This window comes from Epinephelus moara, chromosome 21 (assembly GCF_006386435.1).
Source record: "Epinephelus moara isolate mb chromosome 21, YSFRI_EMoa_1.0, whole genome shotgun sequence".
Lineage (NCBI taxonomy): Eukaryota > Metazoa > Chordata > Actinopteri > Perciformes > Serranidae > Epinephelus > Epinephelus moara.
Window position 1 is genome coordinate 32,880,717 of NC_065526.1, and position 15,233 is coordinate 32,895,949.

A 15,233-nucleotide genomic window follows, 5' to 3' on the forward strand; every position below is an offset into this window, starting at 1 on the left:
AGTGTCATGCCCGTTTTTGTCATAAATTCTCCCACAGTGCTACCTGTTGGCCAAACTGCAGAAGTACAAGACAAGAAACTTCATTTACTGTCCTCAGTGATTTATTTTTTTGACACACAGAGTAGAAAATATGGTTATAGACAGTCAGACAAACACCTACACATTTAGCAGAATCATGCACCTGCTATATTTCTACATGCTGAATTATGAACAGCTGGGTTTATACAGTATTGTTGAAGTGGGTGGGAGTCACTACACAGTCACATGGCAGTTTACAACTTGAAAACCTGATTGAATGAGTAATATAAAAAAAGAGTTATATTTTCCATATTATTGTCAGCATGAATAGGAATGAGACGCAGTCAAGCTGCAGTGTTACAGTGAGATTATACTAAGCAAAACTGGGGACAAAATAACAGAGTACACAGTTTGATCAGTGCATGCATGATGGTCTCTACAAGATGGTGATTATGGGATGTATCCATTATTACACAAAGAAGCAGGAATGTAGTTCAGCCTCAGTGTCAGGGATAGAAACTTTCACACAAACATGTTACATTTACTGGAAGCTCCACTGAGTATTGCATATCTACATTTACAGAATAGTTTGACATTGTGGGAAATACACTTATTGACTTTACTGATGAGAAGTTGAGAAGAACCATCCTGATGCCTGTACGCTAAATATGTAGCTGAAGCAAGCAGTTGTTTAGCTAAGTTTAGCTAACTGGCTTAACTATCTTTTCTATGGCTGGGCATAAATTGACACTTGTTTTCTAAAACAAGAAGAGCAACACTGCTCCCTCTTTGCCAGGAAACCAAAGTACATGAAAAAACACACAGAACACACTCAGTTAATCTGGGGGCTGATAAATGCTCTTCAAAACATCAGCAAATCTACAACAAATAGTAGGTCAGAGGTCAAAACTCAGGTGGACTTTGCGTACAAGTTATCAGGGTTGCCACACCTTCTCCAACACCAAATTAAAGGTCTTTTCAAGGACTTTCAAGGCCTAGTCCTAGTTCTAGAGACATGGATCAAGGTTAATTACTGTTACAGCATTGCCAAGTTTATAGCAGGCTTTACAGAAGCACACAGATAACAAATTAAAAGATAGAGGCTTGAATTGTGCTGTGTAAGGCCGAATTTATACTTGTGCGTTGAATCAACGCCATACCCTACGCCGTAGCTTGACGTGCAGCCTCCCCAGAAACTAACTACATGTTGCAGCGATGCAGACCTCTTGTCTCTTTTTGTAAGTTGACAAATTTAGTAAACATTACCTACTGAACGTCAGCATGTCATCCTTGACATTATGAGCATGTTTCTTGGTAGTAGGGCTGGGCAATATAACGACTATATAATATATACCGATATATTTTCAAGTAAGATATAAATTTAGACAACACCGTTTATATTGATATAGGATCAAGTTACATTACATGACATGAAATCACGGCTTTTCGCTAGGCTAATTTATACAATGTAAAATGCCATAGGCTTGTGCTAATAACGTTAGCATTTTATATTTGTTTGGAAAATGAGTTTAATGTAAGACAGTTGTTTTGTCAGTGAACCTTGTGAGTTGTAATGGAGCTGAATTTTGTCACGTTACCTTTGTTAAATGCTGCTGTTGTCCCTGACTTCCTACGAGAAGAGGAAAAGTTCGCTAGCTGCAAGGCTAATTTATACAATGTAAAATGCCATAGGCTTGTGCTAAAAACATGTATAGCATGTTGTATTTGTGGGGAAAATGTGTCTGGATTAACACAAGTGCTATGTCTGGGAATGCTGTGAGTTATAGTGAAGCTGATTTGTGTACTTGTGTTTGAAATTATCTCTATTAAGCCATGTTTAACCTGTGTTTTGGGTGTGTTTTAAATCAACTAAACTTTACAGCACTGCCGACCAGTGTTTTGGAGGTGTAACTGCAGAGTGACACAGACACACCACCGCAGAGGTATAAATGCCCACAACAGTGTTGGCCACGTGCGTAGGCCTGCCGCACGAGTATAAATCCCGCCTAACAGTAATTGCAGACCATATCAAATGTCTAATTTTAAAAACTTTCAAGGCCTTGATTGGATTTCAAGGACCCGTGGGAACCTGTGGCATCAATCTTCTCAAAACTCTTGGCAAGAAAGCAAGTAAGAGTATTTCCCAAAATTTCAAACTGCTCCTTTAAGGTTGTGATTATACATAATGGCATCATTAGAAAAGTGTTTTCTTTTTTAAAAAGTATCAACATTTTAAAAGATAGTACACCATCATCATTCTTTTAACCACTGAACCATTGAAATATGTCGTTCCTACTGTACTCACTGTAAATGTACGGCATTATTAAGTGTTGTTGGTCAACATAACAGTGTCACATTACCAACCAGTCTGCTGCTTTCTACAGTACAAACCAGTTTCACACTTGACTGGATTTTGTCCATCAAACACAACAGATTTAGTGAACACACCTTTCAAGAGATAAAGTAACCAAACCCCAGTGTTTTTATTCATGGTGTTTCACTACAGTTGAGTAGTCCAATTCCCTCCAAAGTATTGTCAATTCAAAGGAAGCACAAGCCATTAACTGGCAATATAATCTCTATCAGCATCACTACAAACATGCTACTCCCACTGTGACCCATTACATCAGCACGTCTCAGCGGTCTTACAAATTGCCTGCACAACTACAAATTCACATCTATTTTCTTTTTTCATTCCATCCATCCAGCCTGTGTGTTTAGTAACTAAGACTGAAAGTAAAATCAGCTGTACATGAGCTACAGATTTGACTCTCTGCTTACTCCAACTCTGAAATACACCCCTGCCAACAGTCTGTTATTCTAGTGCACAGCAGAGCCACAGGGACATGAGAGCACTGGGTGATCACATCGCAGCACAGCACAGCGCCTCTACAGTGGATTTAGGGGGGTCAGTGCCCTGTTTATAGGCACCTCAGCAGTGGTGGTGCTACCCTCCGGTTACCAGACCACTGTGGACCATCGGCTTCATCACAATGGCAGCTGAAATCCATCTTGCAGCTCTGTGTCCACTGGCAGGAGTGTGTGGCAGGTTAGCTGTTCCTCTGCTCCACCTCCCTGTGGGTCGAGGAAGAAGAGCTCTGGCTGTCCTCAGTGTCGTTTCCATCTGCAGAAAAATGAGGAGAGGGAGGAAATTTACAGGATATAAATATTAGTAGGACTATATCAGTATTTTTGAATGTTTCAGGCTATATTCCTGGTCCCCAATCATCTTTAACTTTTCAGCCAAGCTGGTGGCATGACTCTAGGGATAGCAATATCAGTATACTGGCCCGGCGGTGCACAGCTTTAGATGAGACTAAAACATCTCAAGATAAATTGGATATTTAAGGTCCACAGAGGATGAATTGTAATAACTTTGGTGATCCCCAGACTAATGACATTCCCACCAGCATCAGCTTCACTTCTTTAGTGCTAATTAGCAAATGTTAGCATGCTAATATGCTAACTAAGAAGACAAATTTAGTAAACATTACCTACTGAACGTCAGCATGTCATCCTTGACATTATGAGCATGTTTCTTGGTAGTAGGGCTGGGCAATATAACGACTATATAATATATACCGATATATTTTCAAGTAAGATATAAATTTAGACAACACCGTTTATATTGATATAGGATCAAGTTACATTACATGACATGAAATCACGGCTTTTCGCTAGTCTAATGTATACAATGTAAAATGCCATAGGCTTGTGCTAATAACGTTAGCAAGTTATATTTGTTTGGAAAAAGTGTTTAGTATAAGACAATTATTTTGTCAGTGAACCTTGTGAGCTGTAATGGAGCCTAATTTTGTAACCTTACCTTTGTTAAATGTTGCTGCTGTCCCTGACTTCGTATGAGTAGACGAAATGTATCCTAGCCGCTAGGCTAAATATACAATGTAAAAGGCCATAGGCTTGTGCTAAAAATATTAGCATGTTGTTTTTGTGGGGAAAATGTGTCCAGATAAAGACAAGTGTTTGTCTGTGAATGCTGTAAGTTATAATGAAGACAATTTGTGTACTTGTGTTTGAAATTGTCTCTATTCAGCCATGTTTAATGTATGTTTTAGGTGTGTTTTTATTCAACTGCACTTCACAGCACTTCACAGAAATCCACCCACCGACTAGTGTTTCGGAGGTGTAACTACTGTGCAGCTGCATATTTTCAAACAGGGGAATAAAATCTATTTTGACTAGTCTGTTTTTATAAAACTGCTTGTGACATCTCAAATGTGTCTTTGACTTGCAAATGAAAACATGTAGCCCATTTCGTAGAAAATACCGAGATATATATATCATGTATCACCAGTCAGCCTATAAATACCGAGATATGAATTTTTGTCCATATCGCCCAGCCCAACTTGATATTAGTATTTAGGTAAAAGCATCACTGTGCCTATGTGGAGACTGACAAAATTACTATAGCATGTAGACTCTTAACAGTGTTACACTGACAGCCTTTTCTCCTGCCATTCAGGAAGCAATGCACAACAATGTTGTACAAAAGTCAACTCACAGAATCAAACATTTGTTCTCCAAGCCAGCTTTGTAGCTGCCCCTAAAAAAAGCAAAGTGCACAACAACACTAGGTATTTGCACGAATATCATTTACCAGCCTGCTAGACTTTGTGCAGTGAGATTTGGCATATGGTACAGAGCTAAAAAGCCAAAGCTGATGTTACGCAGATGTTACAGGTCACAAATAAGTGACGTACAACCAAGAAAAGACTGTTAGCTTTCACAATCTGTCTTTTAAAAGCTGAAAGAGCAAAAGTATCCCCATTTTAGCTGGAACACACCCCCTTCACAAACTCAATAAACAAATAAATAAATACAATTAGGAACCCTTTACAACTTTACTTACTAAAAAACTGTACACCTCTGTGTATGTATGATATTACTTTGCATTATGCATACACATTTACTACATTCCTGTTTACATTCTATTCATTTGCAATATTGTCTACCACAAATTTAAATTATTTTATGTTTTATTTATGTTTCTATTTTATGCCTATATTTTAACTATTGTATTTCTTGGGTTTTTATTTTGCTTTCTGTTGCCTGATTGTCTTTCTTTTTTTGAATACATATTCAATGGCCATTGTTGGAGGCTGAGATCTTAGATTTGTATAGGCAATGAATGCCTTTCTATAACTGTTCAGCACATGATAATAAGAACTTGAACTTGAGGAAAAGACAGAATTCATAGATTTTCTCTTAAAAGTGAAAATTTAACTTCTGTTTCATAAACACTTTCAAACATAACCAGGATCCATAGATAGTAGTAATAAAGTGACTGCACATATAAGTGTTAAGTTACGGTTTAACTTTTGGAGCACATAAAGCTTCTGATAACATACAGAAATAATTAAAAAAAAAAAAAAAGCTTTTATTGCTACGGTAGATCCAAAGAGCAGGGTCATTTCAAACAGCATGGCTGATGCAAGTTGGAAAACATCATTTTTAAGTCTTTTTTTCTTCAACAGTGCCTCTCTTTTCTTAAAATACACCATCCCTAAACTGCAGGGCACCTTCATTCATGGCCTCCACACCTGGCTCCAGGCCTGCTACACACAAAGACCCAGCAGAGCTGTTTCTAAACTATTCTTGTGAAAAACAATGCTATCACGAGAGTGAAGATGATGTTTAGAACAGTAAAAGGAACAGAGGATAAACAATAGAATCTTTAAATTTATATAAGTAACATTTTCCTCAATTTTCTATACAGATGTGTTATACCTTATCAGTGGCATCCTCTAAAACTACAGACAGTAAACCTGAAGGATAATGGGATTAGACTGTTAGAGCACAGTTTTGGTTCATAGTACACTCTTGTGATTTACTGACTTTTATATTGATACCATCGTGACACATTTTCTCAAACAAAGTAATATGGTATGGTTGTGAATAACAATCTTGGAAACCTTTCTTTATCTGCAGCTTGTAGAATATATTAAGATGAAAGCTTAAGTGGAGATTTGTGTCAAAACCTGTGTTTTATTAACGTAGTATGTACCTGCAATGATTTGGGGTGACAAAAAGTTACTATATGCTTTTTAAGGCAGTTGGCTAAAACCACATTATTTTTCTCTGATTTAGTGCCTGTCTCTTTAAGTTCCCCTCCTGAAAAAGCCCAGTCGGCTGTGATTGGTCAGTGTTTCAGGGTCGACCAAATCTGTGCTTTTAGCATCTCTGCACCATCATTGCAGCCGGAGGAATAACGGTAATGGCACCATAGCGGCACTTTCTATCTTTATAGACTGTTATACTGGAAATGCATTGCTAGGCAACAGCTTGGGTCCATGTTTACTTCCTGTCAGCTGATGTCATTCACAAACACTGCAAAACATTCCAACAAATAATACAAAGGGACCCATTTAGACTATTTATGTTTCAAGTTTGAGTTTAAAGGCACAGTTTCTGAAAATAGACTGTGCATTTCTCTGTGGATCGAGCATTTTTGTATTTAAAAAAAGATGTGGAAATCTGACTGATAGCAATATGGGACCTTTAAAAGAAACTCTTACAGTTTCACCTCTGACATAGAACAAATCAGGTAAATAAAATGCATTAGTACACACAAAATCAGTTCAGAATAATCCACTCTAGTGTGATGCAGTAGTTTACCTCCCCCTCCTGCGTTGATGTGCAGCTGGGACAGGGACAGGGTGAGGGGCATTTCTCGTCCCTCGGGGTCGGTGGGACTCTGCAGAATGTCGTGCATGGCGTTCCTGCGTCCTGTCCTGCCGGAGGCGATGAAGTCTGCGTACGTGGCCTCAACATCAGACATCGCTCATGCATTGTTCACACAGCAACACCTACAAGAGGAGCAGCTGGAGGTTCAGCCCCATCTAGCACAGTGTGTGTGGCCATAGTGCATGATGCTCTTATGGGCAAGGCTATTTTATTTATGCAGCACATTTTATATCAGGTAAACTCAGTGTGCTTTACAATGGTTAATACTTGGGTAAATTTGCTTGAAAGACTGCATATTCATATACTATAGTATGGTAGTAGTATAAACGATATAGCCTACTATTCATATGCATATTTATTATGATATAACGTTATGTCACTCCACAAATATTGGTAGAACACACCTGACTGACACAAGACAGCAGTTTCAGGACATTTTCATTTGAATCACTAGTTGTGCTTTTCATAAATGTTCACAGCTTTACAGCTTCCCAGTATTTGCAGCATCTTATGCTAACCCAGGCAGCCCATCCATGGTTAGGCCCACAAGTCAAGAATTAGATATAAACCCGGGCCCACAAGTCAAGTTAGATTCCCGAAATAACTCATGACGTAATTACATTATGTCTCAGTTCTGTTTCGGCCGTTTCTTACCTTCAGTGACAGCTCTACCAGTGTTGTAACCACAAGCTACACATCTAGGGAGTGACTTCACATACAACGCAGCGCCACGGGCCCGACATCACATCAAACCACCCAACAAAACAAACAACACAAAATAAAAAAAATACCGAATCCGACCTGCGACCAGAAGATAATAACCCCAAAGTCCTTACACTACATACCGCCGCGACTCAATGCATGGCAGTCATTTAACGTTATTAATCACACCAGTAGGATGCTTTGCAAAGTCCCCAGTCTAATTCTCCTCCATAGCCGTCGCATCTTCCTCCTTCGCGACCAATCAGCAGCCAGCAAACCGCATCTGCGCGCTGATTGGACAGGAGACACAAAAGGATGAGAGGAGAGAGCTCTGAGCAGCACCAGGCTTATGAGGCGTTCAATGTCACCTCGTAAACCTTAGTTACCAGGCTAAAATATTTATTTGTATATCTATAATATTGCTTTTTGGATGTTGCTTTTACAAAACAGTTTAAAACTAATCGTTAAAGAAGCAGTTCTTTACTTATAATAGAAATATTCAAATGGTTTTGCAGATTAGCATGGTTTTAGCTGATAAAACATGAAGAGGAAAAGTCCATGTTTATTAATTAATAGATAAGTGTTTGCGTTGGCCTAGGATATTTAAAATTATTGACAACGGAGACTAACATATAGATAAAAATACAGGTAAAATCCAAGATTGCAAAGATAAAATATCAAAAATGAATTTACAATAGCCTAATTATAGTGGAATAACGAGGAAAAAATGATATTACAAACTACTACATTTTTCATGTGCCCTGAACTCCTTGGATTTCATTTCCCACAGGCCTCGAAAGCAGCAAAAAGCTGTGTAACCACAGTATTTTTTTTTTATTTTTTACATTAAATGCATGTTTTTATTCTTACCACAGCTAATGAATCTACAGCTTACACTGTCATTTGATGCAGCAGAGGGTTAGCCATTTAAAATGCAGCTCACACTTCAGAATAGTTAATTCATCTTTAAATGCCCTCTTTCTTTGGTAAAATCACTCATCATCCAGGGATCAAACAAAGACAGGCAAAATGGTTCATGAAAACCTTTTTTTTTTTGTCTTGATGTTTGCCCTCTCATGAGATTGAGGGTTAGGTCACATTTGGATTCAGTGTTGACTATATCTCTCTGAAAATACCCACTCTAAATCAAATTATTACACAAAAGAAGACATGCTGTGTGCTCAGTGACACAGAATACATTAGTGTGGAGGATATTTGCTCTGCTATGATGATGTGAAATTCGATTGAAACAAGATAATGCCAGGAGATCATTGTGTGCGATACTTTTTTATACCACAGGATGGCGCTGCTGCCAGCAGGTATAAACACAGCTCCCTGCAATCTACATGCAATCACCACCGCAAATAAAAAAAACACATATAGCCTATATAAACAAAAACTGCCTTGGGTAAGTGAAATTACTCCAGTTGTTATTTTACTGTTTGAGTCAGTCAACAATCGTTATATGAAAGTATACTTTATATGAAATAACAATGTGAGGGTGCATTATATGTGGACTAAAGGGCCATTTCTGATATATTTTAGATATAATTTTTAAATCTTATATTGAAATAACCTTATATTAAGCACTAGTAACCCTCTGAAGATGCTAAGGATTCAGTGTCTTGCTCACTGACACCAGTATCCATACATTTTATAAAGCAGTTTTTCTGTACCAAGTTCATCCTGCTGTGCTGCGCCAAGTGACATATTACAGGATTGTATCATTTCCCTCTGTGGGGAACCAACATCCAATGTCTGTATTCACCACATTCATTTTCTTTATAGTTCTATCTGTATTGTAAAGACAAAATATGGATGATTTAAGTTTCGTCCTGATGAGTTAAAGATAAAACGTACAAAACTAACAGCTGCAATACACACACAAAAAATAAATGTGTTGACATTGCCACACCCATGACTCCAGCTCACACAATGAACAGTATGAGCATCTTGTTGCTGTGGAAACATCTTCTCCTCTTTGTACTTGTGGCGCAGGGTTTCAGCAGCAGGACGCATTTGGAAAGTTTTAAAAAAAGGAATCTGATTAGTGGCAAAGAGTTGAGATGAGTTCACTCCCACCAGCTTCAGAAGCTTTACCTTCAGATCTGTGCTGGTGACAGGACCCACAGAGGTACAGCTCGCTTATTCACTGGCTGTCTGCACTGCTGCGCTTTACCTCTCTGTCATCTGCCTTTATATATTATTCCAGCTGCACCTTGTCTCTCTGTGACTGATGTCTTCACAATGGCTGCTGCTCTATCAGCTGACAGGCCACCAGTCCATGAAATCTGCAGAATTATGAAATTAAACAACTATTAGTCATAATTAAAATGTACTATACAGTCAGAGAAAATCTAATGTCATATCAGGTTGTTAAAGAGCAGTTTCAAGCCCCCCCCTTCCCTCTCCACTACTGTGCTTTATACTTCTACAGCAACACATTTCAGTAGGAAATATTGTTCTGTTTCCTCCACTGTTATTTGACAGCATTAATAACTAGTTAATTTTCAGATTAAGATTTTACTTATCTACTCTGTTACTCTCTCTGTGCTAAATCCACATCATGTTACACTTACTACCTTTCATTGTAAAAACAGTCTTAGTGTTACATGGTTGCCTTTGTTGCTTCCCTGTTAGCTTAACTTTAAGCTTAGCCTATTTTACCAGCCTTTAAAAACCTGCAGTTGATACAGTCTTGCTAGTTGTGTTACGATGGCTCGTGTTAACTCTTCCACCTTTGCAGACATGGTGTCTTGAGCTTATTTATGTTTGTAGGTCCTATGTTCCCCAGCTCCATATCATCTTAATATAACTCATTTGAGTTTCACCAGTCCCTCCAGGGATTGATAAAACTAGAGATGGCAACAGTTATTGCAAATACAGCCAATCCCTGTGAATTCTGCACGACCTTGCAATTTTGTCCAATCACCCAAGTTTACAGCAAATATGACTATTTAAAACGAGTAAAATTTCATTGTAGAGCTATGTGCAGCATATTGATTCACTCAGCCTCTCTTTGTCGTGAGACGACTGCAGGGGGAACCAGTGCTCACACACACACTCAGACACACAGTGACAGGGCTAGCCATTAGCATCAAACGGCTAATGTTACCCAACATTCTTTAAAAGGTTTAATAACAGAGTCGAGCCATTTGGGTGTTGGTGTCGATTGTTAACCGCTGCTGCAAGGCTTCTGTCTAGGCAGCAAAATATACAGAGTTGGGATGAGATCATGTTATGCTGTGTTAGCTCATGCTAACGGTGCTAACTGGGCGGAAAGAGCAGGAGACACCATCCTTCAGCGCTGCATCGAACAGCAACAACAACAGTCGGCAATGAGCTGTTGTAGATTCTAACTCTGTGGGAAACAGTTAATGCTCATAATAATAAGCTGTGTATCCATGACAGCATTACAACTATTTTTACGATTTTCACTTGCCCCCCAATTTTACTACAATAAGAAATTGTTTTTAGAAAAGCTGCCATGGAATCAGACATTTGAGGCTGCAACAATCACAAAAACAGCCAACAAAATCCTGGAGGGACTGTTTTATGTTCTCAGAAATGTTTTTCCTAAGGTCAATTGTTATGGTTCCCTGGGTCAAAATGTTGAAATCATCCACCTACAGCTTATTGCCTACTGATGGTAACCTAAAATTTATGAGCAAGATAATTTTCTAGACATTGATATCTCCACAGTGGCTGAGCTGATTTTTACCATCGAAACTGCATTTGAAACGTTTACATTCTGTTGTTCTTTGCATTTTGAACAGCAAAGCTAGCCCTTACCAATCTCTTACAATGTCCACTTATATCTAGAGATAGCCTATAGGACCCTGGGAACATAGCAATGACATCATGCCTGTCAATTACAACAGCTCATCTCTGCTAACACAATCTACAGATATTACAGGCACTTCAGACGCACACTAGTAATAGGGGAGTTCATTATCTACAATCTGGTAATTGGCTAATCTGCGGGTACTGTCATTTTGTAGGAAGAATCAGGGCACCTAGGTACACTCCACCAATGTAAGGATGAAGCAATCAAAGATCACAGTTGTTTAAGTTTGCCAGAAAGATGAGTGGACATTAATTAATTGTCTCTGGTTCCTTACACGTGAGGGTTAATGATGAAATGTACAGTAGACTTACTTCCCTGAACTCATTTTGCTGTAAGTGGGAATTTGAATGCAGGACGTTTCCTTGCAAGAGGGTATTTTTTCATGGTTGTATCAGTACTTTTCCTTAATTAAAGGTGTTGAATACTTTTCTCACCACAGGTTTTCATGTTGTAACAGTAAGGATTGCCCACTCCTCTGTGAACTGAAGAAAATCTGACCGGTTTGGGTTGATGATGCCCAAACAGTGGACAAAGCACCTGGTGCTCAAGAAAGCAAGAGACACGGGATGTTTATCTGACAGAAAAAATAAGTAGCTGTATGGATGCACTGGTTTAAAGATGAGCTCTAGTTCCTGTGCTCACAGTTGTGTTCATCCCATTATAGCTGTATGGTTTATGGCAGCTCGGAGTGGATCAATAAAACCTGCAGTGTCCTCCTCCAGTGTATAAACGTTAGAGTTTTCACTCTCAAGCTGACTGGTGAACAGTTCTCTTCAGTGTACTAAATCACAGAAATCCTCTCATTAAAATGATTCTTTTAAAAAGATTTGTTCGCCATATTGTTCAGTGCTTGATGAGACTGTGCATAGTGCCACTCTCTGAACTGAAACACAGCTGGATGTTTGGTTTAGCTCACTAACTAACAAACTGAGAACAGATCATTTAGTTGGATACAGTTTGAAAACTGAAATCTGAAGTCTCACCCCATTATGTACAGCTTGTACATTTTGCAACATAATTATGAAATTAAATATTGGAACTACATCCTACTTTGAGACTTCAAGACATGAGAGGGAGGGAGAGGGAAAGGTCTGTCACTCAGGGCTAACGTTCACTGTGTAGTACGTTCAGTGAACGAATCACTGAACATCCAATCACTCACTCAGTGAGTCCCTGCATGTTTGCTCGCCACTGACTGAGAACTCAACTGAACTGAGAAATGAACGGATTGTTTCAGGAAGTGATTCAACCTGCTCACCCAAAAGATTTGTTCTTTTGAACGAAACTTTTGCGAAAGACACATCCCTAACTGACAAAGACTGTCTCTGCCCACAGCTTCTACCTGTTTCTTTGATTTTAAGATGAAGGTTAACCTTCAGTGGGAGGAATTTCTTTACAGGCTGCCTCTACAGAAAAGGACATGATTCAGACCTCAGCAAAGGCAGTGTCATGTTTTATTCACTACAGAAGACGTGGTTAGCCATAACCTGAGCAGCCCTGAGTCTACACGAGAATTTATCAGAGAAGAAGCTGCTCTGGAGATAAGACATCTTATCTAATTAATCTGACCCTGTTAGGTTTTAATTAAGACCAAGAGCAGTACTTTTCATAGCATCTGTTAGTTGATTGTGAAATTTGAATGGTAAAGATGGAATGGGTTAAATGCAATAAAACCAGACACAATCTTTGAGTCAAACACGAACAAACAAAATGCTGATTTCCCATCCAGGTGTAAATGCATGCCAAATGAGTGATGGCAGCCCGTCAAACAGTTGTTGAGACATTTTACACCAACCACACGTGAACCTCGTGGTGGCACTGAAGGAAAAGTAAGGGTCAGCAAAGTCAGTATGATTCATCGCCTGGAGACCATGAGCGTCTTTACAAAATCTCATTGTATATCATATATATATAATATATATATTGTATTTCTGAGATTCCTTGGTCGAATGACCCCATCGCCAACCATAGAGCCATGCTGCATGACAAAAAAAGGAACAATAGATGGAGCTAACTGAATCTCCTCCCTTGACCTGGAAGTCCACCCGCTTCACTTAATTTGCATATTGAGATCCAATTATAGTGCGGCCAAAAACGAGATAACAAGCATGCATATTAATACCAGGTAAATGCAAAAGCCTGTAATCAGATGTCATGACCCAGATACCCTACCCAGATAAGGTTCAGACATTAATACCACGTGCAAATGGGGTCTATGGACCAACCTTAAATCATGTTTGGGAACATTCATAATGCCATTTAAAAGTTTGGAATGACCTATTATACTATAGTTTTCCTTCTTCCTTTCAATAATGGCTATTGTAAAAAAGACAGTGAATTTTATACACCATATGTTTGTACATTTGAAATAGTTTTGGCACGAAAAGAAGAATAACAAATGATTCAAACCTCCATTTGCATTGCATGACAGGGGAGAATACAGTTGGAAGAGTTTGCATGTTTTCCTATGTCAGCGTGGCCTTTCTCCAGGTACTCCAGCTTCCTCCCACAGTCCAAAAACATGCAGGTTAATTGGTGACTCTAAATTGCCCGTAGGTGTGAATGTGAACCTGAATGGTTGTCTGTTTCTATGTGTCAGCCCTGTGATAGTCTGGGCATCTATTGGCAGAAATGGAATATAATATTCATAGCTATGTTTTCATTTGTCTGTAATTCTCTGAAAAGAGAAGAAATGTGTTTTTTCATTGCCTTAGAGTGAGCCATGACCTGCTCTGTATGTTGTTGTTCTACAGTAGCCCAGAATGGCCAAACCAAACACTGGTTCCACGGGGCCTTTCATGCTATCACATTTTTCTACACACTTGGCACATGGGAGAAGTTCAAGTTCTGCAGCCTCACTGTTAGATGCAACTAAATCTTACACCCTGAACCTTCAACATACCTAGTTTTGTCGCTACAAACAAGGCAAAATATCCTGCATGCACAAATGCACAAATGCCAGTTCATAACAAATTAGCACCCCAGGAATGATGTCAAGTCCTTGATGTAAATTCATGTAATTAATGTTAAGTTACGGAGGTTAGGTTTAGGAACAGAAACATGGTGAGGACGTACCTTAAAATGACCTAAAATTCACTCAAAGTTCACACGGTTCCAAACAGCTGCCTCCAAGGGAAAGTCCTGTGTTATGTGACCCATCCACCGCCCCAACCTGCCTCCTTACAGACAGCTCAGGACCTCTTCTGTGTTTACTCCCATCAGCACATTGGTCACATGATCGCAGCCTTCCAAAATGCGAGGGTTATTCATGAATTACTGGCTCATGATTACATGGGATATGTATGAATTTGTGTGCATTACTTTTTGTAGGAAAACATACAAACAATTTATAAGAACAGTTTGAACAGGAATTGAAATGTCCTGACCTGTCATTTAAAAATACATGCGGTTGGTCTTGAACAGTGGTCTGCTGCTTGACAGCCATCTGGTGTCACACCGACCACCATCCCCTCCTCCACCTGATGAGAAACTCAGCTCATACACATGTAATGTGAACTACGTTATTCATATGAAACATAAAAAATGTAACATATCCGGTGTTTGCAGGAACATGCAATGCCAGCATTTTATTTTGGCAACTGGGCTGATTATTGTGCATTTAACACTGAAACAGGAACATGTCTCTATTTTAATCTGCACAGATGCTGAACTTCCAGTTTCTTTTGCCAATGATCGGTGATTCTTCTATTCCTGTTGAACTGTGACTCAGAGGGATTTTTGTCTCTTTCTGCCCTTTCAGTTGTCAGTCTGGTTATTCCGTTGAACAGTGTTTTGTTCTCCATGTAAAAAAACAAACCCTTCATACAAAATAACATCAAATTGGAATTTCTACAAACTAAAAGCAATGAAGACCACTCCAACATATAGATTAATCCTCTCAAACATCTCACTAGACCCAGTCAAGCTTTTGTGGCAGGCAATTACAAATTTTATAATGACT

The 15,233-nt window shown here is 39.0% G+C and overlaps 1 protein-coding gene across 2 annotated transcripts; it reads right to left on the reverse strand.

The window, feature by feature from the left end:
- Positions 1-1,458: 1,458 nt before the first annotated feature.
- On the reverse strand, positions 1,459-14,783 carry LOC126383227 (cAMP-dependent protein kinase inhibitor alpha-like). Of its 2 annotated transcripts, XM_050033721.1 has the most exons (5): positions 14,659-14,783; positions 14,348-14,517; positions 9,526-9,716; positions 6,655-6,845; positions 1,459-3,142 (listed from the first exon to the last, which is right to left on the reverse strand). In XM_050033721.1, the coding sequence occupies exons 4-5, from the start codon at positions 6,815-6,817 to the stop codon at positions 3,069-3,071; spliced, it is 237 nt and encodes a 78-aa protein (XP_049889678.1). In that variant the 5' UTR covers positions 6,818-6,845; positions 9,526-9,716; positions 14,348-14,517; positions 14,659-14,783; the 3' UTR covers positions 1,459-3,068. The 2 variants fall into 2 exon arrangements, with proteins under 2 accessions (XP_049889678.1, XP_049889677.1); XM_050033720.1 differs by lacking the exons at positions 9,526-9,716; positions 14,348-14,517; positions 14,659-14,783 and adding an exon at positions 7,378-7,694.
- Between the last annotated feature and the right edge of the window lie 450 nt (positions 14,784-15,233).

Excerpts from the sequence above, each read along its gene's own strand:
- LOC126383227 (XM_050033721.1), bottom strand. The coding sequence starts at position 6,817 with ATGTCTGATGTTGAGGCCACGTACGCAGACTTCATCGCCTCCGGCAGG. Across the intron at positions 3,143-6,654 it reads CATCAACGCAGGAGGGGGAG|ATGGAAACGACACTGAGGAC; the intron begins GTAAACTACTGC and ends ATTTTTCTGCAG.